General features: G+C 43.7%; 1 protein-coding gene across 2 annotated transcripts in view; it reads left to right on the top strand.

Moving 5' to 3' along the window:
* The window catches only part of GPRIN3 (GPRIN family member 3), a 32,950-nt gene extending 24,693 nt beyond the window's left edge, over positions 1–8,257 (top strand). For both annotated transcript variants that reach the window (XM_032686565.1, XM_032686564.1), the window contains exon 2: positions 2,391–8,257. In XM_032686565.1, the coding sequence (XP_032542456.1) occupies positions 2,474–4,864 (2,391 nt within the window). In that variant the 5' untranslated portion in view covers positions 2,391–2,473 and the 3' untranslated portion in view covers positions 4,865–8,257. The remainder of the gene's footprint in view (positions 1–2,390) is intronic.
* Positions 8,258–25,559: the final 17,302 nt, after the last annotated feature.

Below are 25,559 nucleotides of genomic sequence, written 5' to 3' on the forward strand. Positions count from 1 at the left end.
GAGAATAGGTCCAGGTGGATTTTTTGGGGCAGAATTTCCTCTGTTGACGTCATATGTGGAGGGCTTTGTAGCAGAATCTCTTTTAACTAGCACGAGGCAGACGTTTAAATGTGTGTTTCAGGTGATGCTGAGGAAGAGCCACTAAACAGATGGAGAGAATTCATGCAGGGGTTCAGAGTAGAACTAGTTAATTAAATTGACAAACTAGGAATCATTCCCCTGTTGAGAGGGTATGAGTTAAAAGATGGTGCTCCTGGTTCTGTATAGTGAAGAACTGAACAGATTTTCTCTGAAATTTTTATTTCTTCTGAAACTGCTAAGTACATCTCATCCTAAAAATATGGATTGGTTTTGTTCTATTATTTGTTTAATTGTTCTTAAATAAACTCTGGATCTAAAAAATAAAAAAGATATGTGACCTGCCTAGTTTTATGTACTGGTTTGATTTGCATAATATTTGGAAAGGGAGAGAAGACAGTAACAGAATTAGACAAAAAGATTCCCGAAGCCATCTGCTCCTCTCCTTGCAGACATTAGATGTTTATAGTACAACAGTAGAACATGGGATGGCTCTCCTTTCCTTAAGGACTACGTTGGCTGTCTGTAAAGTGAGCACATAATAAAGTGAAGATGTCTTGTAGGCAGCCACAAACTCCCACTGACTTCCAGTCTGGTTTACATACTTCTCAAAAATCTTAGCAATCCTTAGCCTTCCTGGAAAGCCACTGTGGGATGATGCCGGGCTGCTGTCACAGATTATAGCTAAGGAACTCAGGATCCTTCAGGGGCAGGATCACAGTTTCTCAGGACTGGCTTAACCCAGCAGACTGTATATCTGTGGTTGGACAGAGCCCAAAGAGACAGTATAAAAATAATAAATTATTAATATCTGGAAGATGTAAAGCTTAATGAATAAGTAATACTTTTCTTTTCTTTTCTTAGAAAAATAGACTGGCTGTATTTTTTAAATTTTCCTTTCACTGAACATGTTTCTTCTGTTGCTCTAAGTATCCTAAGGCGTTGAAACTTAGGATTAATTTTACAAAAACTAAGAAAGTTATACCGCTGCCATTCAGGCTGAGAAAGAGAAGGAGAGATGTTTTCTGAAAAGAACTTTTGTTGATTTTGCTAGTAGGGAGGGAGGGTCTGGAACAGCTGAGTGATTGCACAGCTGCTTCCAGCAGCATCTCCCTAGGAATGTAGCAAAGGAGATCCTACTGTGTACCTGCAGAGATGGAGGCACACAAAAAGGTACGGTCATTTTCCTGGCATCATCCCTCTGGTTAACAAAACTAAATGTTCAGGGTGTCTCCCAAGTCTCATACTTGTGTTTTCCTGACAGCATAAGACAGGGAAAACTTTTTAGACAAGCACATGTAGCCTGCAGTTTAAAAGAAGAGTGGGTTGGGATTTTATCACTGGCCACCACCACTCTGCTGACACTGACAGGGATGCAGTCCTTGACCTCTAACAGAATCCAAGTTGGGCTAAGCCCTTTGGAATGCCCAGCCAACAGGCACATTTGGAGATCGCCTCCTGTTTGAAGCAATGGTTTCTCTGCAGTCCTGGCAGAATTTCAACCTCGATAACGGTGCTGCACCTGCTTAAAATCTCTCCCCCATGTTTCCCTGGGTATGGCATGGGCCCCTCCTGTTCTGCAGTGCTTCAGTGTTTCCCTTCCAGTTTCATACCACCTGCTCCTAAATTGATTTCTAGATCACTTGTACCTCCATTTATTAATCAAGCTGGCTTCCTTGTAATTATTTCAAAGGATCTAAGTGTGAAAGCAGTAAGTGCGTGCACAACCCTTGTGCTGTTCTGTGCAGTAGCTTCTCTTGTTGTTTATCTGCATCACCCAGCAGGTTGTGATCCTTGCATATTCCTTTTACCAGTGAGGCTTGGGTTCATCCACGTTAGTCTGAATTGACCTGTTGCCCCCTGTGACCACGTCCTTGTTGGTATTGGAGCTAGAAGGGCTATTCTTGAGAAGAAGGGGGAACTGGTGCTTATTGCAGGTGTGGGATCCACTCAGGTCTAGGGGTGGAAATCAGGTCTGTTCTTCACATAGGTGCAACAGGCAAGGTAGGGCCTTTCCTTCCGTATGTGGCTTGTTAGAGAATGTTATCACAGTGAGTTTATTTTGTGACCTCAAACACCTCTAAAAAGTCTGTACCTCTTCTTTAACTTCAAATTTCTTTTTTTTTTTCCTCCCTCTTGGTATGTCATTGTTTTCGGTAGTGTATTGACAACAGAGCAGCTGTTTTTTGAATCGGGTGCTTCACTTTCCCCTTTACCTGCAAGTATTTCTTTTCGTGCTGTAAAATCAATTTGTTCTGGGTGCTTTTACTTAAATCTGACTGCTGCTAACACTGTGTTTGTTTCATTAACAGGTTAGCTTCACAGGAAACCGGTCACCAACAGCGAGAAAACTCCAAGGACAAGTTGAACGCAAACAACATCTCGGAGACAGTCCATGGGGACTGTACCAGATCCTCTGAGATCTGCCAAGCTTTCTGTGGTCTCAGCTTCTGCAGAGGAGGAGCACCTGGGAGACCTGCAGTCTGCTAAGCACCAGCCCCAACTACCCAGTGGCCAGAGGACCAGCAATGGCTTCCCTTGCACACCGTCCAGCTCAGCTGCAGTTTGCTTGTCCGACCTGAAATGCGCAGGTGCTGCCGCAGGTGCTGCCGGCACTCAGAGGTGTGAGCAGTGCCACAAAGACAATGAGAGCCAGCAGGAAGCCTTTCCTCCTGGGCTCGCCAGCACAGCTGCAGAGGGGCATCCTGCAGCCGTAAATCCTGCTGGTTGCTCCCAGCCAGCAGGCAGCGGAGCATCAGCAGCACAAGCCCTTCCTGCAGCAGGAGCCCTCTTGGTAGGGCAAGGGCCGGAAATGATGCCAGCCCCCCAGAGCTCCCGGCAGTTCGTGCAAGGCAGCCAGGTGAAAACGAGCTCCCTGACGCAAATAGATGACTCTGCCTTGAAACCTCAGGGGACCAATGATCAGCCGGCACTTGAGGTGTTAAATTATTCTTCCCCAGGTGATCCTGTCAGGGGTGATGAATCCTGTCATACTTCTCAGGCAAACCTTCTGCAAAGGGGGGAAAAAGACAGGGGAGCAGAAAAAAATGGTTCCGCTGCATGTCAGTCAGCCTTGCCAGCAAGGCAAACTGAAGCTGACCTGGGGAGAGACCCACAGACCAGTTTGGAGGCGAAGAGCGGGCCTGCAGACATGGCGCAGTTGCAGCCCACAGATAAAGCTGAAGCGGCCCAGAGCAACAAGGCACCAGCCCAGTTTAGCCACGGGAGTCCACATCTTGTACACAACACAGACCCCAGGCCAGGAAGTCCAGGTCCCACCCAGCTCTCCAAATTCAGAGAAACAGGTACAATGACGGTTCAGCCAGAGAGCAGCTCTTTGACTCAGGAAGCTGTAAGTAGGACATGGCGAGATGCTGAGGTTCAGGCTGTGGCTACCGTGGAGAGCAAATCCGCCTCCACCAGTCCCAGCATCCTTGTTGCCTTCTTGAAAGGGAATCCTCCTCCAGAGGAGAAGGAAGAACTGCACATAATTTACCAAGGAGGTATGGGGCTGAGCCAGGCTGAACGTACTGACAGTTTATCCCCACCACAGAAGTCCCCATGTTCTCCTGGTATCACATCAAAATCGACTGTTATCGCTGTGACTGCTTCAGCCCAAACCCAGCCTGTCAAACTGCCTGGGGTGCCGTCTGACATGGTGTCTCCAGTGTCAGCAGATAATGCAAAACCTGTTGTCCCCATCTCCCCTGCAGCTGTTACCTCCCAAGGGACATCTGTGGGTAATGCTGGAATGACTGGTGAAGCCCGTGATGGCAAGGATGCTGCTCAGCTGCCAGTGGATGCTCCGGTCCCACCAAAGCCTGTCCCAGTCGAGCAGCTTGGTCTTGACTCCAGTAATCAAACTCCATCACAGTCTGGGACTGGCACTGATGAACCAAGCAACACTTCCCCTGATGCTGTCCCAGGAACTGAGAACAACGGGCGAGATCTTGTCCATGTTGCAGGAAGCAGCCCGTTAGTTTTACTCTGTAGCACAGACAGTGAAGTCAAGCAGAAGGAGGTCCCAGCCAGCTCTGAGCAAAAGCCTGTGCAAAGTAAGGGTGCAGGTCGAGGGGAGGCCATTCCTTATCAATCTGTGGTAAAACCAAAGGAAGAAAACTCAATGGTGCTTGATCCTAAAGGAGGGATGAATGTTAGCAGCCAGCCTGCCACTGTCCATGTAAAGGCGTGCTTGGAGGATGTAGGTGAGGAGAGCAGAGGCCAGGGAGACACCGGCCAGCCTCAGACAGCCAGCAACCAGAACCTGCAGGCAGGACTGACACCTAAGTTGAGTGGGAGTTCTCCAGGTCTTGCCCATCCTGTGGCGGCATCTGCAGCTCTCCAGCAGCAAGGCTTCCAGGCCAGGGAGTCCAGACACGAGCTTCACACAGCACCAATTCCTGCTTCAGCTCAGGCCTTGCCAAACCTGGGGGAAAACAAAAAGCAGCACACCCCAGCCATGGAGGCAAAAGTGCAAGTGAAGCAGTCCAAACACATCAGGGATGTTGTTTGGGACGAGCAGGGAATGACATGGGAAGTTTACGGTGCTTCCCTTGATCCAGAATCCCTGGGAATTGCCATCCAGAACCACTTACAGAGACAAATACGGGAACATGAGAAACTGATCCGGACCCAGAACAGTCAGACACGGAAATCCATTTCCTCGGATACATCCTCAAATAAAAAACTGAAAGGGAGGCAGCACAACATGTTCCAGTCCATGCTGCAGAATTTTAGGCGTCCTAACTGCTGTGTCCGACCTGCTCCCTCTTCTGTGTTAGACTGACGTGGTTTGCAGGGGTGCCTGGATCTCTGCAGTGGTAGAGAGAATCCCTCCCCTCAAGTCTCAAGTCCTGCTGTTCGGTTTTGTTACTGAGATTGTGATGCAGCAACAGTGGAAAATTATTCCCCTTTGTTTTCTGACTAGCCACATGCTCCATCATGCCATTATTATTGTCACAGCTGGTGTATTCCCACATTATGCCCCTATCCCGACTACTGTCAGATGAAAAGCTAGGCACTTAGCAAAAGCACAAATTTCAATTGCCACCTTGTTGCAGAGAGAGCAGCACCTTCTGATAAAGTAGGAAGCAGAGAGATTATCAGAATTATTATGGGAAATTATTTGTGTGCATCATGAGGTCTTTATACAAAGGGGTGGACTGGGGGAAGCTAAGGGAGGTGAAACTAAGGTTTAACAGCTGTCAAGATCTAACACAAGACAACTTTCCTGGTGTGTAAGTTACCTACGCTGAGGCAAATCCATGAACAGACTATGGACATTGATCACTGAGCAGTCTCACTTCTGCTGATACTGTGGTTACTGTTTTCAGGTTAGCCCCAGGGAGCCAGGTCTTCCCCTCCTGTTGAAATGGAGAATGAGGAAAAGAGGGAGGATCAAGACTGAAGGACTGTCTCTTTGGGAGAAGCTAAATCAATGGGATTTTGGTGGCCAGAAGGGGAGGTGAAAGAGGGGCTTTTTGTCCCCCGCATCAGCCATGCTTAAGGTATAAGCAGGTGTGGCACAGGAGAGCACATTGGTAAATGTACCTGCATCAAGTGGGATGGTGCCTGCTGGGGTGTTCCTGCCAAGTCTTTCAAAAGCAGTTAGCCATTCTGGCTCCTCAGCTGGGGTGGGCAGCCCCTGCTCCCCACCTCCCACGGTGCTGAGCACCTCTCCTCTAAATCACTCTTTAAAGTGATGTGGATCTTTCTTCTCTCTCCAGAGATGTTCTCCCATACGAGCAGGCTGTCCTGTCCATGAGCCTCCATGTCTAGTGTGGGTCTTTTTCCTTTTTAAGTCCTTAGCCAACTCTACTTTTTCAGTATTTTGGTGCTTTTCTTGCTGCCTTTCATAAAACCAATACCATTTATTTAGCCTGTGTGTATTTTGTTTTACCTAACACTATATTATAAACCATTATATTGTTAACTTGAAAAATTTACTTTATAGCAGTACTGAAATCTTGAGACAATCTTTGCTGTATTTCTGAAGTTAGAGAAGTTATAGAAACTGCTAATAAAAAGTAGCTTAGTGACTGTTTCTCCAGAATTGTGATATACAATAATGTCTCAAATGTATGTTGGTCACATTTCTCAACATAATATTTTTCAGCCTGGGAAATATGTTTCCCACTAGCTTTTTATTCTGTCCACTAGAGTTCTTAAAGGGAGGCTGGGGAACTCCTGCAGTTTGTAGGAAATTTAGTTATCAATCCTGCAAAGCACTGAGGATTTGGATACTGTAATCCTGCAGAGTACAAGAGTTAAATAGGAGTTACTTTTATTCCATTAAAGATTTTTCATGAATCATGATGATAATTTTTTTTCCATCTGTAGTACCACATGCCTGACTTACTCTGTAGATCTTACTCTAAATCTTATAGGTTTACACAGTGTAAATGAGTATTAATCTTTTTTTTTTTCATTTTTTTCTGTGAAGCGAACCTGAGGTAGTCCCATTTTATTTAGGAGGCCAGATTTCTTGAGTATATCAACTGGCAACCCTTCAAAGTAGCTGTTTTGGGGCAATTTTTCCCCAACAGAAGAGTAAAATACTGTAATATACAATATTTTAACCCAGTTCAATGAAAGGTGTTACTTCTAGGCATAGTACTGCATTGACTCCCAGTTTTCCTCTGGTGCATATCTGGGGGCTTTATGTCACGTCTTCGTTCAATTTTTATATGTTATTTCAAGTCCTCTCCCACTTGTGATGCTGAATTGCTCATCCTGAAACACCACATTAGAGAGTGTCTTCCCACCTCTGCCTACCAGAGGAAAGTCTCCAGCCTTTTTTCTGTTAGTACTGCTGTTTTCATCCCCTTCCTAGCAGTGTCTGAGATGTGAGTTTCGTGTGAAATTTTGTGTGGCATTAATATTGGCAGTATCATTAGGTCAGGTTAGTTGACAAGTTCAGTGTCTCTTCCCACATTGTGTCCATGTCAGCCCTGACGAGGTTCCCCGAGCTGTCTGTGTTTTTTGCTGTCTCCTGTCCAGGTCCAAGGCTTTGTGCTGCTCCTTTTGCCTCCCTTCTGCCCCTTCCTTCACTAGCTGTTGCCCAGCCTGTCTTCTTGTGAAACCGTGTCCCTTGGCTCAGCTTGTGTCCCTCTCTTTGCTGTCCCCCTTCCTGTAGTGCTGTGAGCCAGCTTACTCTGAACTGTCCCTTTTTATCCTCAGTCTGAATATACAAATGGATTGTCATATTTTTTTCCAGAGGAGAATAAATGGCTATCGCGCATTCACCAATTTCTACGAACTTTATCCTTTAGCTTAAGCTCTGCAAAATATTTCCAGTGTATGGGTGGCTTTATTGAGACCAAACTGGGCTTGGCAATGAATGAGCAGGGTGCTGTGCCAGCACTGGAATTAATTCTTCTTTGTGAGGAATAGGAGATCTCCCCTGGTTCCTTGCAGCTTCTTTCAGCTGCGTTTTCACTAGCCAGTCCACCCACAGCTCCCTTCCCCGTGCCAAATGACCTTTCTTCTAGGAAAATTTCACCGATGCATACGTACCACAAAGTGCTGATGGACAGCTTACTAAGTGGATGCATCTGAACAACTGCATGGGCATAACTGAAAAAAATGTAGTGTTCAGCACGTATTCTGGGAAAATACCAGTGTAAAGACGCAGAGTGTCCGTGACGCTGTCTAGTGAGGGCAGAAGTCCTGCAGACATGTGTTTGAAGTCAAGCAATAAAGTGCCAAAAGCCAACACACAAAAATGAGTCGATAATCACCAGCACATCTCATGGAAAATATTTTAGATTTTGATTCTGCCTCGCTAGGGCAGACTGTAGGCAAGCTGCTAGTTTTAACACTGGTGATTTATGCTTACTCCTCCATACAGTGTCTAGATGAAAATATGAATCCTCATGTGGATGACACACGTTTCACCAGCAGCAAAACAGAACCATGTTTTGGGTAGCAATTAGCAAATATTATGCATGTGAGTGGGCTTGTACCAGCCAAGAAAGACTGTTCTTGGTGTCTTCATTTGTCAAAAATGAAAGTGTGCCTGGAGTAGTGGTATAGCAGAGAGTAGGGGCAGATGATCTGTGTGCCACCACCCCATTCCTTTTCTCTGCCCAGTGACTCAGAATCACATTGCTGATGGTTGGATGGTTAAAAACCAAGGAAATCCATTTGTGCTAATAAAAAGAGGGTTCAAAACAGAAAATACTTTGTCATTTCCAAGAGTAAATCTATATGGGAAAAAAAGGAGAAAAATTCATTTTTTTTGCAAGATGAGAAATTTTGGGAAACAAGCTTATTGTCAGGAAACTGTTTCTTGTTGGTTGCATTTATAAAAGCAGTGAATGAGAATGGAATATTTACTTCTAGTTTCACTTCAGGAGCTTTCCATTAGGAAAAGATGAGAATAAGCACATTTCAGTGTTACCAATACAAAACCTGAGTTGAAGGAGTATGTTGGTGCAGGCAATTTGCAGTATAGTCCTGGATTTCATGTGAGGCTGTGACATGTCTATGTGCACTTGGTTGGTATCAGCCAGCTTTGTGTTGCTTTGGGCACAAGTTCTGAAGTTCTTCCTCATTTCTACTGACTTGGTTTCGAGAAAAAAAGAGTGGGGAAATAGCTGAATAGACAAGAAGGGGAGTATCTGTCTTCTTCGTTTCAGAGGAAAAAAACCTTCTTTTGAATATACAAGAAAGAATTGCTGAGAAACATGGGGAGGGAGCGACCAAAAGACATGTAAAATAAAGTTGATGTAGGTGCTTCACAAAGAATTCCCATTCCTGTGTGTGTGAAGCCAGTGTTTTGCTTAAGTTCTGCCCATTTCTTCATTCTGACCTCACACATTTTTCATATTGTTGGTGGTATCCCGTGGCTTTTAGGAAAATTAACATTTCCAAAGGCTGTATATTTTGCTAGTATTTATAGATATATCCAAATTTGATCAAATAAAACCTCTAGGCAAACAACCTCAGTTTATTACTGCTACTGCAATTGTAAAATGCACTGTTTGGAGAAGCATATTCAAGGGATTCAGAAAAGGTGAATGTGTGCTCTAAAGATAACACTAGCTTTTCTCTTGAATTTCATTACTATGTTGAAGTGTTAAAGGTAAAAGTGGAAATCCAAATGAAGATCAGTGTTGAAGGAAAATTCAAATTGGCTGCCGCTGGTTTTCAGTTTGGAAACTTGATGGAATACACCATTCCAGTGTTTCATTACTTAGCTCAGTGTATGCAAGGTTTGTGTGAAAGTACAGATTTTATTAGCTTGTTAGCTCCATTATCTTGTTCTGTGCCTATCCTTCTACACCTTTTAAAAATTAATGCAAAATGTTACCAAGACAGAGTAAGTCTTTCACAGGCAGCTTATAGGAACAGCTGCTCTGAAAGAGACAACTGATTGTCAGACTCCATGGGCTTAAAAACTTACAGCTACAGTTTTAGTAACCAACCTCAGCTGTTTGGGTTTTTTTGGTGTCTCTCTAATGCCTCTATGAGTGATCAGTATTTTCAGTTGTCTGAAAGATGTGCACATAGATCCTTATCCAAATACTGCACACTACCAAGTATCTCTGGGATCACTGGCTGCTGCAGTGGTTCATGGACCTGAAGGTCAGGTCCTGTACCTTGAACTGGCTGCAGTGTTCTCTTAGGGGCCTAAATTATCCTACTTAAGTTAGTGTAGATGTTTAAAAGAATGAAGTATTACAGCTGAATTGAACCAAACTGAAATTACTGTCATCTGTGGGGTTTTTTTAAACTCTTGAGATTTACTATTTTTTTCTGCTTTTTGATTTTCTGAGCAACCCTTCCTCCTAGAATTTATAATGTGGATTTTGCATCAAAATCTGGCAAAGATCTTGCAAAGTGAAACATACCTTTCACCATTCAGGCTGCTTTAAAGAAAAAATAATGTTACTACTGAGCCAAATCACACAGAGAGGAAATATTTTTTCCTCTAGGAAAATGTTTGCTGTAGGTAAGCTTTTGTGTACATGTGTCCCTATTTAAAAGGGGAGTACATGTGTGCAGGTCTCATGCATCACTCATGCTCTAATATGACTTTTTCTGTTTGCCCTTCTGATTGAATGCTGGAGGCTTAGCATTTTCTACAACCTTGAGGCAAGTTTAAATCACTCTGCAATACAGAAACAAGGGTTTTCTCCTTATCTGGTCTCTAAAAAACAGACTATGGGTGACAGCAAGCATTGGAGTTCATTAGGAATAGAATCACATCAACTCAGCCCCATTTGAAATAATAGACCATGAGTTTTTGTTAGTTTTCTGCTTAGACTGACACTCTTTGGAGTAGAAATAAATGACATCTGCCAGCAAAGTTTCCAGAGGTTGTCTGCTGCAGAATATGAGTCTCTCAGATGCTTCTCAGCAGCTCTGCTACAACAGGTGACCCTTCTGCTGCAGTGTCCTCCTGACAGCACTTCCCTTAGCCCAGTTCACAATCAATAATTTCAAGTACATCAAAAGCAAGTTTAGACACTGCCCTGAGGAATTTCCATAAAATGGAAGAGAAAGATCCCTGTGTTTGTGGCACATAAAATCACATCTGAGTTGTGAAATAAAGGTCTCAGTGGCACACTGAAAAGTACTGGGAGTTTCTACACAGAGTTAAAGGGAGGGAGCATAGCTGGACTTTAATTCCAAAAAACTATGGCCATGGATCAGTCAGCAGCAGAAGAAAACTAACTTTGGGGCTTCTAACAACAAATAATATTATTGTGGCGTTATTCATTTTATAGTTACACTGATTGAACGTGATGTACTGTACAAAATAAAGCTAGTATTAGGCTTCCAGGTGTACCGTGGCATTCATTTGAGACATACCAACAGAAGTTTGCATGTGAAGAAGTCTTACAGTGATACTAAAGCAATGTTACCCACTTGATTGAGTCCCTTAGGAATTTAATGTTTTGCTGTTTTACATCTGGTTTCCATGCTGAGTACAATAAAATGAGCACTGTCTTAATTACTCTGGGTCTCTGTTTGTAGGCTGACATGGGAAAAGAAAGGACTTTTAAGGGTGGACCTCCTGGCTAAATCTGTGGATGTCTGTAAGTCAAAGCCGCTATGAAAGGCTTTCTGAATTCAGGCCTGAGACCTGGCACCTTGCAAAGCTCAGCATGGTGGAAGCTTCCACACACTGTCCCAGCTGAAGAAGAGACCTGTCTGCTTCCTTCTGTGTAAGTGCAGTTGCCTTTGCACAGCTGTTTATGAGCACAGGCTTTTCTGCATCAGCTGCTACTCTACCCTTCTGCATGAATTCGCTCAGCCTTTCAGCAGTCCATTGCCACACAACAACACATTACTCATTTAGCTCAGCAACCCAGGAGCCGAGGTGGAAAAGGCAGTGTTTTAACCCTGCTGTGTCACTGCTGTAGCAAATTGTCACCACCATCCACCAGCACACAACACACACAAAGCTGAAAGCATCAGTAATCATTTTCCTCCCCTAAAAAAGAGAAAGTTTTATCTCAGAGTACAAAAGAGCATAAGATATCTGTGGCAGTGATGTATTTTGATCCAGCAGTGTTACAGGTATGGTATTTCCATGTACCTGACTTTTACTAGAGGGCATGAAGACCCCACCTCTGCACAGACTTTCCTATGGTGAGGGGAGAGGAGCAGAACAGACAGGTAATGTGGTTGCATGGTGCCTCTGCTGTAACTGAATTTCTGTCTGCTCACCCCAAGCTGGAGTCTCTCCCCCAAAAAGAGTTGTTTCCTTCACTGTGTTTCTGTACTTGTGTCTTGGCTGCAAGGCCTCAGGGTGCTTCAGTTAACTGCCCATTCCTTTGTGCAGTTGCGGAGGGTATTTTATTAATGAGCTTTGCTGGGTTCCTTGTCAGGTTCAGGTTCCTGCATGCTAGTCACTGCCAAACATTAGTCCTGAACCCAAATTTCCAGGAGCAAGGTGCTTCCCTGCGGTACCTGGATTCATTCAGCTGTGTGCCACAATTGGCAAGGTCTCTTTGTAGGCCAGAAAGCTGAGGTCTCCCTTTTGTACTTCATCCCTGTAGTCTTGCTGCAGAAAGGAAAAAGCCTAAAGATCCCTTCCCCCTAAGGGACTGATGGAGCAGAAAAAGGACCAGTGCAGAAGATAAGCTACCATTCCATCAAACTAATAATGACCAGTGCACATTTTCTATCTGATGCAGATTTTGTATCATATAATGTGACAGTTTCAGGGAGATAGCGCCTTCATATATAAAGAATAAGTCTGGCTTCTTGTTCATACATCAGCTGATTTACTGAGGATGTAAGCTTAACAACCAGCAGCACTACATCCTGGGGTATCTGCTTTGCTTCTTTAACCTGCTAAAGAAACCACCATGCCTTTAGGGATTCAGTGACATCGAAATGACTCTGCTAGGTGAGTGTTTCCACTCACAGTAGGCAGTATTGTGAATAGAAAAGTTAAAATTTCCTCATCAAATTTCAAATTGCTTACTCCTTTGAGAAACATAAATGACCAGTTTGGCTAGCCAATGTTTTAAAGCATAGGCACTTAAATCTGCAATTTAGTATTTAGACAAATATGACCTCATTTGTGAGAAGTGTAGGGTGCTCTTATCTCTTGTTGAGGTCAGATCGTGGAGACCTATGGATGCTTGACATCTCCACTGTTAATGAGACACCTATACCCAGTGCCATAGTAAGTAACTCATTGTAGGCAACTCTGAGTTGTAATTATAGTGCACACAACCTACAAAAAGTTGCCAGTGCAGATTAGGAAATGCTAATTGTACAGTGATTGTATGGGTAGTCAGCAGAACTAGGGAAGTGATCATCCCCCTGTACTCGGCACTGGTGAGGCTGTATCTTGAGTACTGTGTACTGACTTCAAAAAGGACATTGAGGTGCTAGAGCGTGTCCAGTGAAGGGCAGTAAGGCTCGTGAAAGGTCTGGAAAAGATGTCATGAAAAACAGCTGAGGGAGCTGGGTTTGTTCAGTCTAAAGAAGGGGAAGCTCAGGGAGGACCTCATTGGTCTCTACAACTACCTGAAAGGAGGTTGTAGTGAGGTGGGGGGCCAGTCTGTTCTGCTGTGCTTGCAGTGAGGCAACCAGACAAAATGGCCTTAAGGTGTGACAGGGGAGATTAAGAAAATAAAAGGTTAGGGTTAGGTTAGAAAAAGTTTTTTTCACTGTTAGGGTGGTCAGGCAGTGGAATAGATGGCCCAGGGAGGTGGTGGAGTCACCATCCTTTGGAGGTTTTTAAGAGGCATCTGGATCTGGCACTGGGTGAAATGGTTAGTGGTTTAGGGGTTACAGTGGTAGTGCTGGGTGGACGGTTGGATGATGATCTTAAAGGTCTCCTCCAACCATGATGATTCTGTGGTTCTATGATATGCCACATTGTTGGTCGTATTACAGCAGCGTCTATAGGAGTGCTTGCATTGCAGAGCACACCTCTTCCTAAAGTGTCCTTTGCACTTACAATAGACAAATTAAGTGGGATCAGCAGCTTGGAAGAGCGGGTGCCAGCCTACAAAAGAATTCGCCTTTGCTGTACCATCTTTGTGATGAATTAATTTTTTAAAAAAAAAAAGTTTTCTAATAGCCTGCTGTGGACTGCAGCACAAGGAAGGGATTTGGGTCATTCATGCTGAGGTTCTGCCTTAATTCCATAATTCTTTTTATTTCTTTTCCTAATTAGAAACCTGCTCATGGCAGTGCTTTTTCTCTAAATCCACTTACATAACATCAGTGAGCTGAGCAGTTAAGGACATTTTTCTCACGGGCTGGTGCAAAACACGCTGGCAGCTAGAGCACAGCCACTCGGCACCCACCTTTTCCTCGGCGCCTGATAGAAAATGGCTGGTGTGCAGGAATGTCTGCTGGGTTCTGCAGAGCCCCCACACCTGCGCTGAGCCAGGAACCGCTGGACTGTGTCGCCCTGGCCTCGAGAAGCAGGAGGGACAAGGTCTGCCTGGGAACCGGCAGAGGTGAGGCCATCTATGGAGCTACTCCTCCTGGGATTTGGGAGTTCCTCATGTTTCTTCCCTCAAGATTTGTGTGTCTTCCTTTTTCAAGGATAGTTACTGATCTACTGATTAATGAGAGAAACTGCCTAGGTTTAGTAAGTCTCAAGCTAGGGAAAAGCTTCTAGGGAGATGCTGTCTCCATGCATTTTTACTTACTCTTCTGAAACTCCTGGGCTCCCCTTAGGTTTTGGACACTTTGAGTGCCTGCTCTGTAGACAGAGGCTGGTGGACAGGTTTCTCTGTTTTTTCCTGGCTTCAGGAGAGAAGAAATGGGGAATAAATAGGGCTGATAGTTGCTCAGGTCATGTCCAAATATCTCCCTGCACCCAGCATTAACTTGTTCAGCTATTTAAAGGAGAAACGCTGGCTAAGAAAGCTGAGAGCTGTACAGCAGCTTAGGTACAACCCTGGAATGAGTCCTGCAAACTATACGAGGCAAATGCAAATGCAAAATTTGCTCCAATTTTGGTTCATTACATGAAATACTCTTTATTACACATTTATCTCTTTGCCTTCACTGACATGGCTCTGCATGCTAATATATTTCTCCGCTGGGAAAGTTTTCCTAACTTCCCTGCTGCACAGCTTATGCTACAACAGACTATAGCACCCATCTTCTTTCAGAGAAGAATAATGCACTTACTTAACTGAAGCTCTCTGCAAAGTGCTATCCTCTGCATTGTCATCTTGGGCTTTATTTTCCTAGGAGCTGACAGTGCTCTCTCTCCTCCCAGACTCGCCCACCTTTTCAGCTTGGCTCAGTTGATGATGGACAGTTGAAGAATGAAGCACTTGGTCACTCACTCTCATTTGCTCTTCACTTTTGGATGTTTGCATGATTGATACTGGCAACCGTCTTGTGTTTTCTAATGTGCATTCCCGTCCTTTGGGGACATGGCCTGAGATCATTAAACTGAGTGCAAACACAGTCAGTACATGGCTTCTGCTTCCTGGGCTGGATGTGGGCGAGTACCTCTTCCCCATCTGTCATTCATGTCTCTGCCCTTGCAAAGCCAAAGACAGGTTCTCTGGCCTGTTCCCCTGTGGCAGCACAGGTGGAGCAGAAAGTAGTCATATTTTCTCCACAGGATATTTCCCTGAGATGGCACACTTTCCACAGGCACAGAGCTGCAGTAACAATCTCATAAGGTCCACTCCTTTGCTTGCAGGGAGAAAAGCTGTAAATCTGTGCTTTTTTTTTTTTTTTGTACATTTTCTTTCTATCCTGGCTCACATACTGGCTGGAAGAGCTACTCCAAACTAATTGATGGCACTGTAGAGAGAGCCTACCTAATTGAAGGCAGTCCCTAAATGGTCCTAATTTCTGCCAAAACAGAAGCTGGAGCTTTTTAGAACCAACCCCTGACAAAAGGAGAGGTATATGGTATAGCTTAATAGCTTTTTTGATAGCTACACATATGGAGATTGTGTCCAGCTTCAGCATAGCCGATCTTTTCTGTCTCCAATGCAGGCTGAAAAAGAAAAAACCCAACATTGAAGCCTCCCTGTACCAGGGCACACTCCTCTGTTCTATTTGTCCAAACACATATATTGGCACAATGTACACATTGCTCTTTTCCTGGCAGTCTGCTCTGATCACACACTTTTCTAACATTGAGAGGCATTCAATACCAGCTCCAGAAGAGCTTTCATACTTCTTTAACTTGTTTGGCAAGTTCTGCTTGAATAAATTATCTGAGTCTTTCAGTGCTGTGGCTTATTTCCTTAAAAGGTCATATGCCCAACAAAAACAAAAAAAAATCCTACATTTCCAAATGCTGGGAGGAAAAAGACGTTTGGTGTCCCTGTCTGAGAATGCAGCATGTGCAACAAGCAAGTGGGAAGAACACCACAGTGTGGAGCTTTGCTTTGATAGTGAAAAGAAAGGTTTGTAGAGGAAGGGATGGGCTGGTTTAAATGCTCCTTTTCCAGGGATGCTCCACACCTTTGCAGTTGAATAAACTATATTTGAAAAAGGCATTTCAGCACTGTTACAAGAGTTCAGTTTGGCTTTCAAAAATCAAGTGATTGACATGTTTTCCCAAGTGCTGCAATGTGGATGAAAATGAGGTCATGAAAAGAAAAATACTCATTTAGATGAAAAGTCTCTGAGCAGCTTTCCTGTAAGACCGGTTTCTAACCAGTGGTCTTGGCAGGTTGAACCTTGTAGGGAGGACAGTGAGAAAGGAGGCTCTCATCTCTCGCCACCTTTGCAAACACCAGGTGTATTGGTGATGTGCATTAAGCTCAGGAGGCAGTAGAGGCTCTGACAGGTGGGAAGAGGGCAGGGGCACAAGTGCTCTTCGTTACTTAAGCTCAGTGAGCTGGAGCCAAGAGCCTAAAGGCATTTGATGAAGATGCAGCAAGTTGTAACAGACACCTAAGTATAACACTGGGTAAGGGTCCTTTCTCAGGAGAGATAGGAAAGCCTCCAGTGACAGCTTGAGAAGACTGTTTATCCTGCAGAATAGCTGAGGCAATTAGGGAAGCTGCAGGTAAGATGCAACATGGAGTTCTTGCTTATTGTGGTACCTTTATTCAAGGTTGGTTCCAAAGCGTTGTGAAATTTAAATCAGTCAAGTGGAGGGGATGAAGGCCTGGGCTGAAAGGAGGGACTCAGGGTTGGGGTATTGCACTACACAGTGTGTGATGTTATTAATGCATAGCAAGGAAAAGGTACAGCTAGAGGTTTTGATTCTCAGCAGAGAAATAAGGCAGTTTGAGATGCTTGGCTGAACTTATGGTTCCCACTTTGTAAGTTAAGACTAAGAACAGATAGAGTTAGATCCAAAGAAAAGAAGGACAAAAGAGCTAAGGCTGCAGCAGGTGTGCCTGTGCTCCCACCAGCCAGGGCAGCCCAGGGGGTGCAAAGTGGCACAACTGTGTGGACTTACCAGAGAGACACATAAAACTCTGTAAGGCCGGGCTTTCCTCGGAAGTTTTAGTGTTTCCCTCTCTTTTTCTTGACATGAGACACATAGCTGCAAAAAGAAATAAGAAGTCCCTGGTAGATTGCTTACCCTAAATTTTCATTGGTTTTAGTGGGAGAAAAATATGTTGACTGAGGTTTGATAAATAGAAAAGGCAGATATAGATTGATTGTGTAACCTACTGGAGTAATAGAGAAACACGACACAAAAGCTTTTTCATGTATGAAAAAGTATTGTCAGCACTTTTTTAGCCTTAGAACTCCAAAGAAGAATGAAAATGTGCTCTGGTATTTTAGATGTTCTTGGCAAGCTATGTGGGATTGCCACGCATTTCAAGTGAGATATCTTTTAAATAGAGGGAAATTATTGAGTCCTCTGTCGTGTAGCTCTCATACCAGCCCTGCCTTCCTTGTTTACCAGGGACCAAGTATTGCCTGCAGGTATACACAGCACACATTGATTTTAATGTCACGCTAACACACTGCACACAAACACCGTGACAGTTCTCAGGAGCAGCACTAGCCATGGTGCCACATGGATATTTAACTCTTTCTCACACTGTGCCTTTGGCATGCAGGGCCTGAAGTGGATCTGACCTTGCAGAGTCTCTGTTTCTACTCAGTGGGAGGAAAAAATAAAAATCTGAAGTTTATCTGTCCAAGCTGCAAAGATTATCTCAAAATTGTGTCTTCAGCATAATCGATGCAGCCGTATGCCTTAAACCTGCAGGTAGCTCTAAATCATTTCTTGCAGTGCAAATTAATATCTGACTGAAGAATCAATTCTAAAGCAGTAAAAGACTGTTGGCAATAATTGTGCACAGAATTGGGTCCTCCCCTGCTGCTAGCTGTGGTGTAGCATAGAAAAGCTGGGAAGAGTGAAGGTCATTTTTACTGCATTGTTTGAGCAAAAGGGTAAGCCTCTATGCTTTGCTTCTAAGTCAAGCAAATAATATATTTTTCTCTCCTAACTTTTAATGAGCTGTCAAAGCTTGACAGACATCTAGAGGAAGCAGCTGATCTTGGCAGGATTCTTGCACTGCAAAGTTAATTGTCCCCTCTGGAGACAGTGACCGTCTCTGTGTCTATACAGCTATCCAATGCCTTATATTCTCCTTGATAAACTGTTTCAGCTAACTATAGACTAAACTGTATTTTAAACCAAGGCGAATCAGAAGTGTCACATAAAGTAAAATTTTCATGTTACAAGTAGCAAAACATCACACCCTGGTAAATGTTTTTTTTTAGCAAAGGAAATGTCTTCACCCTTCATAGTGCCTGCTGCCATGGCCTGGGGCTGGCACATTCAATGTCTCAGGTCTCCCTTTTCCTGAGGTGACCTTTTTGAAGAATTCTCTAAATGGATGACCATGTATTAAGGAAACCAAAGGGAAGCATCTACCCAGCATGACTTCTGAGGTTGTGGTGACAAAGTGATTGTATACAGCCTGTTCCTCACAAGAGCAGCAAATCTACAGTGAAGAGGGCAACTGTGTTGGGCCAAGATTTAGTTTCCACATCTCATTCCAGTGAGTAGTGCTGTCTCTGCCTACTGAACCATCAAGAGAAGGGTTAGACTCATGACTGTGTCACTTTGTATAAATTGCCATCAAAATGTCCAACCTGTCAATTGTGGAGGCAACTTTAACTCTTACTTACGTAGATGACACTTTTATTGTAGGCTATCCCAAAGCCATTGGGCAACAGGGAATCTTGGGCACTGCTGCATAGGTAGGTTTCAGCTGGTGATCTAGGCACCTTAGCACTGGTATTTAAAGCCTTGGCCTTAATGTCTGAGAGAGAGAGAGGCTTCTTGATCTTCTAATTACCTGCCATATTTAGAGAAAGTCTTTCCTTCCATATCGGTTGTAACAGAGGGTGCAAGCATTTGTTCCTCTAGTCTAAGAGAACATTTTTCTCTAGGATATGCTGATTTTTCTGCTGAGAAGCAGAAAATGCTGCAGTCACACTGCAGGATGCTTTACAGTTTCTGTACTGAGCCCAAGCATTAAACCCCTCTTCCCTTCAGTGTGCAAAGTGCTCAGGTTTGGGTTTTTTAAAGCCACCCAGCTGGTCATCAGCTCATGGCCTGGACAGGGTGCAATGTATGGAGGCCATAATGAGACAGTGCTGGCTGACAAGTATCAAACAGTGTCAGTAGCAGAGTCTACTAATGTTCTCCAACTAAATCACTTAGGACTGTTTCATGCAAGACCAGTAAGCTTCAGCTCAGTCAGCTGGGTGCAAAAATTAGTTAACCTGTTTCTCTGGCATATAATAGACAATCTGTTCAGGTAACTAGGAGGGTCTCTTCTGATGATAAAACCTGCAGAAGACCTGTTCATCATTGGAGTTTTCCATGTCAAAGGACATAATCTTGCAGAAAAATAATGCCTTCCAGAAGCTCAGTTTACTCACCTCCCACAGGGCTCAACAGGAAGCAAAGGCCTCCAGGCTGATCCCCAGTAAGTGGAGGCTGGCAGCCTTTGCATCCCCTTGCCAAGCAGACAAAATTAGTGGAGAAGCTCTGCTAATTAAATGCATTAAATAATGCTGCTTCCTGGAAGAATTTGTAAATCAATGCTTGTCTGTCCATCTGCCCAAGCACTTGCCATACAAACCTGCAGTAGCATCACTGACAGACCAATGACACATCTCAGTGCTGCCCATGGCACCTCTCCATCCCTCATGTTACGTAGGGACACTTAACAGCATGCCCTCTGCAGAAGGGTGAATAAGGCACAGCATCCACACCATTTTCTCTGTGCAGGCCAGGCTGCCCTCAGGCAGTACATGCATTGGTTACTCTTCAATGCCACCTCTGAAGTCCTGTGATTACTACTTACAGTCGTACCTGAATCAAAGGTAAGGAGGCAGCCAAGGTTTTTTTGATGGAGGGTGAGGTTGTGGGAAGCCCACTGGAGCAAATGTTCTGTTGCCTTCATGTTGGGCTTTGGGCCAAACTGTCCCTGCAAGATGGACACAGCCTGGTAGCTGGCCATCAGCCAGCTCTGCCTGTGACCTTCACCTTGCCCCAGAGGCCACAGCTTCCTCTTGTCCAGGCCAAGTATAATGTTATATTAATGCTATCTTCTTCCTAGGATCACATGCAGGGGTTGTAGAGAAAGGATTTCTCTTTGGCTTAATCCCACCCTACCCTACCTTTTCAGTAAGAATTCCCTCTGGAAGTCTTACCACTCCTTCGGCTTAAGCACTGATCAGACTAAAGAAATTCCTGAGCTGTGGGGCCTCCAGGATAATCTTGGGCACCAGAGCACAGCATTGCTCAGCAGGGAAACAAAATTAAAAGCTTTAATTTCCTTCTGAAAGGTAGAGGGAATCTGCATTTACCTATTCTTTCAGCATCCTAGTTGGCTTTTAGTTCAGCCAGCCCCTGGACTGCAATCACCAGTGCTCTGGGCATTGCAATCGACTCAGATGACTGCCCTGGAATGTAATGAGACTGCAGTGTATTGAGAATAATAATGCCCATCATACCCCTCAGCTGCACTGCGTTGTTCCTTCATATAAAAGGGCAGGGGCTCTGGTTTATGTAGCTTCCTCTAAAGAGACATATTGGGTCCGATTGATGTTAGATTTAAAAACAATTCGAAGCAAAGCTGTTAAACATACATGGAAAAAATCACCTCTTTCTTCCTGTTCTAATCAATGGACTGTCCGCAAATGCATCTGCAGCTTCTTATGTTGGTGTTTAGTTGATTAAAGATTTGTATCTGAATCAAACCCCAAGGGCCAGATTATCAGCTGGAGTTAATGAACATAGTGCTATTGACTGCAACAAAGCCATCAGTCACTTAATAGCTGCTGATGAACTAACTTTGAATCTGAATAACTCCATACACCTAAAATCTGAATCGGACTTCCACAACCTGCTGTCCTGTAGATAGTGAGACTGAACTTTGCACATTTTGGGGAGGTTACACATACTAATACACTGTTACTTTTTGAGGTTTAACTTAACTGAGATTTGTCAGAAATTCAATGTTCAGAGTTGACAGAGCACAGTTTATTGACTATTTTTCCACCTCCTCATCCCAAATCGTTTTGTTTTGTTTTGTTCCAGTCCTCCTGGGACTGCAGACTCACAGGGTAGGGAAACTATCCCAAGCTGTACAGTGCCTGGTGTCAAAGGGCTCTCACCTCCTGAATGGCTTTCTTGCTGTTACCTGAATATGGAGTCACTGAACACTTGTGAGAGGCTGACGAGGCTGTTAATGCTACCTGTAGGGGATTTAGCCCCTCCACTGAAGTGCCCTTGATTTAGTTAGTCATTTGCTTGTCACAGTGTTTATATTCAGAAGTGACTGAGGGGGAAAGTGCTCTTATTTGCTGTAGCTGTTCCCACATCTGCATATAATCTTCCCAGCCCCAGCTGGCAGAATGAGAGCCTGGTCCCTGAGCTCCCCCTAATCCCTGCAGCCTCATGGGGGTTTCCTTCCTCACCACATGTAGGGCCTGAAAACACTGCTGTGGCCCCATGGCTGTACCACAGATCCTATTGCTTCCCCTCTGCTTTGGGAAAGGCTGCAGTCCCACCTGCAGGCCTGATGGCAGTTTTGTGTCTGGTTGATACGTGTATCTCTTTGTCTAAAGCCAGTGCAACAATGTGTCTCTACCAGGAAGGCACAGGAAGTATCTCATAGCTACTATATATATCTGGAGTTGCTAACAACACTAAACAGAAGGTTTGGGGTGTTGCTAATCACCATCAAGTGACCTTTTAATCCCATTCCCATGAATTTGTATTAGGTTAATTTTTCAGCTGGCAGTGGGTAAGCACACTGCAACTCCAGCAGTGCTTTGAGGACAGCTTCTTCTGTTCACCAAGTGTCATTGCGTGCTGCTGTAGTGAAAGTCTATGGTAATAGGCATTTCACATTCCAGATTTCGTGGGTCTGTTCAAGCAGAGGTGGTTTGGGAGGCAGAGAGCATCTGCAAATTCAAGCTTATCTCTGAAGATGTGTCTGAGAGATAACGATGATCAATAGCATAATAGCTAATAACAGCTTGAGGCATCTGGGCTGATAAGAAACAGCCTGGCTGTGGAGGTGGAGCTGGCATAGCCTGTATAGTCACTTGAAACAGATGGGGGAGTGGGGCAAATATTCAGTTTACATCAATGTGGCTTTTGTGTCTGTGAATGCAACAGTGATCAGGAGATGCTAAAGCTATAATCTTCTCTCCCGGGTATTTTTACATGGAACTTGAGATATAGGGAATAACAGGCTCTACTGGAAGCCCTAAGCCCTGAGGGGATGAGTGCTCAAAGTCTGAATGTTAAAGCAATAAGAGGATTGTGCACGTGGAAGCAAGAGAACTCATCTGGCGAAGTCACCCTTGTTTCAAGGGCAAGCGTTTCTTAGCGCTTCTTTCAGTATCTCCTAGTTTCTCTCTTCTGATTTCTAAAGCTTTCTGTCTTTTGCTGAGGGTCTTCAGCTTGTTGGAGAGAAAGTGGCTGTGGTCTGTGATAGTGTGTGGAAGAGTGTTTTTGTGGTTGAACCATATTGCCATGCTGCAGCAACCATTACTTGATCATCAATGTCCATTTTTTGCAGTTTGTTTGAATGAGAAGGAAAAAGTGCCCTGCTGCCTTAGCTGTAAGCAATATCTTCAGTTCTCCTTAGATTTACTAACTGCACCTTACGTTGGTTTAAGGCATTAATAGCATATCTTTAACCTACCTCAGATGTATCCATATTCAGGGATATATAAGGAGAACAGAAGTTCAGTGAATCTTGACAGGTCATTGTGGATTAGGTTTCTTTTGTTTGTTTGGTTTGGTTTGTTTGTTGTTGTTTGGGGGGTTTTTTTGTTTGTTTGTTTGTTTGTTTTTTAATGGAGAAGCTGAGACTGTTTAGTGTTGGATTTAAAGCGTGAGGGTCTCCTCCACACCGTTCTGTGCAATTAATTAATTATCCCAGTGCTTTAATGCCTAGTTAGATTCTCTTTTGCTGAATCTTTTTAAAGAATAAGTGTCTTGCAGTGAGACCATATTACTAAAATAGTAATTTTGAGGAGGGCAAAAGTAACAGTAAGCCCATCATTTTCACCAGGCAGTGTTTCACTATGCTGAAACTGAGATCTCAAACAACTGCATTTAGATTAATTTGTAATATTACTCTTTCTGGTAGATGGGGCCTGAAAAGACCAGAAATGGATACAAGAGGGGTGGCCCAACCATTTTTCTTGGATACCATTAGACCACTGCAAAATCCTGGCCTTTTTGAAATCACTGGCAAGATTTCCACAGATACTGGAAGTTGGTTTTTTTCCTTGGTGAACATGCTCCCTGCAGAAAATAAACTTCAGAAACAAGTTTGTGCTAGCTTGAGGCCCAGCTGAAAACCAGGATACCTTGTAAGTGGCATTCTATAGGGACAATCTTCAGGTGCCTGCCCTATTGAGTTTGCAAGACAAGCTGGTGGGCAGCAACACATTGTCTGGGTAACATTCCTCCAGCAGCAGGCTTCCCTGTAGAAAGCCTTTGGCACAAGTTCAGAACATTTGAGGTCCAGAGCAAAAAGCCATCACTATGGTCCTCGAGGACCCCTCAGACAGCTTGATGTCCAGCATGAAGCTCAGACTGGGGCAACAGCCCCAACTAACAAATAAGGGGTTATTCTGGTGACTGGGCATGTTGTGAAGTGTTTGTCTGCAGATGGGTCATGCACACATCCCCTCTTGCAACTGGGACACTTGGATCACTGTTGTATCAAGAAGGCTATCTGCTGTTCACTCTATCCTCTTTCTTCACTGCAACCTCCCAGACAGCACTGGGCAGGTCACCAGTGAAATTTGCCCTTTTAGTGTTAATTTCTTGAAACATGTATTTAAACCATTGGGTACACAGATGCTACTTTTCATGCATTGTTTCTAGCAAAGTGAATGTGTGGCCCCAGCTAAAAACTGCATGGCTAAGATAACTGGGACCAATATTCATGGATTAGCCCTAATCTCCTCTTTGCCCCCTGTGCCTTCCCAAGTAGACATGCCTGTATACATAATTTCAATGGGAAGAGCATCCTTCAGACTACACTATCCTTCCTATTTGGATAAAGCTTCTACAGAACAGTGAAAGAAGCTGTGTCAAGGGAATATAAATAGACAACCTTTCTAATTGAAAACATGTCTGTCATCTTTAAAATAACAGCATTGAAAAACAGTCCAGGGATATGTGTGACAGATGCAATAGTGGACAGGCAGTGCTGATAGATGACTCCTGTGCTATCTATTACAGGGTATCTGGAGTGCCTTTGAAACTAGGAAAATATTTTATTCTAATAGAAGAACCCAGAGCACAATTAAAAATCTCTTATGATTTGAACATTTTTATTACAAACAGAGCTCAGACCTTACCTTATTATCACCAAATCAGATTCTTCACTCCTTCTTGACAATTTAGGTTTCACTACTGACATGATTTTCCTAAATCTTTTCATCATTTCCAAGTCTTGTCCAAGAAGCATGTTAAAACATATTTAGCTGTAATGCAAAGCTATGCAGAACTTAGAAGTCCTTTTACTTCCATTTGAACTAGGCAGCATGTTAGCAATAGAATATATATGTTAGCAATAGAACCTCTTACACAAACCAAGTAGACAGAAGCCCCTTGGCTTCTTACTGCAAGAAGTATGATTTGGCTACAGAATACAAATGCTACCAAACCAATGAGTCCAGGAAAACACTGAATAGCTGGTAGGTGGTTAAAAACTCCTCTTTCTAGTCATGAGCAAATGAGTTACAGAAACAAGATATCTGGAACTGCTGAAATTTTCTACAAGTGTTGCTTTGTGGTGCTTCAATTTTCCCTTTACTCCTGGAAACAAGCTATGCTATTCCAGCAGCATTTTGAGGCAACATTTTAACTTCATTAAATACTGTCATTTTTTACATGTAGATTCCAAGCACTTTTATACTGAGCTCTTCCTAGTTACCCTGCCACAGAGACACTGCCTACAGTGCGCTGAAGTGTAAACACCTTCATTGCTGATTTTCAAGCATCTAGCATTTAAAATTGTGAAGGGATTGATGCAAAACCTTCTCCAAGGTTATAGAGGTTCTGCTCACTCCCCACTTGTTGCCTGTTTTTTCACATAATATCAATCAATACCTGAGAGCAGCTGTGGGAGGTCAGTGTCATCCAAACCTGGTATTTTGGCCCTTGGTTTGGCTGTCAGAGAGGCAAAAATTACTGTGATTTAATGTTTGATGCATATGCTCTTGCAGGCAAAAATGGTAATAAATCAGCATTGTTAAGAAGAGATACAATAGCTGTGTAGAGATCAAATTCATGGTTCAGTGGAAAGTGTGTCCAGTGTGTATATAAAGTAATAATCTGAGCTATGCGTGTACTGTTTTCCATTGAGTTACTTTGTGTCAGTACTATCCCAAATATTTAAAACATCATCAAATATGCCATGATCTTCATGACAGCACATGTAAACTAATTATCTCTGTTTTCTTAATTTTATGCCTCTAGGATTTTTGACCATAGCTAAGTGATTCAGAAACTTGTAATTAGGAGGTGGTAAAATACAGTATGTAACAGCATAGCC

Source organism: Chiroxiphia lanceolata, chromosome 4 (genome assembly GCF_009829145.1).
Source record: "Chiroxiphia lanceolata isolate bChiLan1 chromosome 4, bChiLan1.pri, whole genome shotgun sequence".
Classification (NCBI taxonomy): Eukaryota; Metazoa; Chordata; class Aves; order Passeriformes; family Pipridae; genus Chiroxiphia; species Chiroxiphia lanceolata.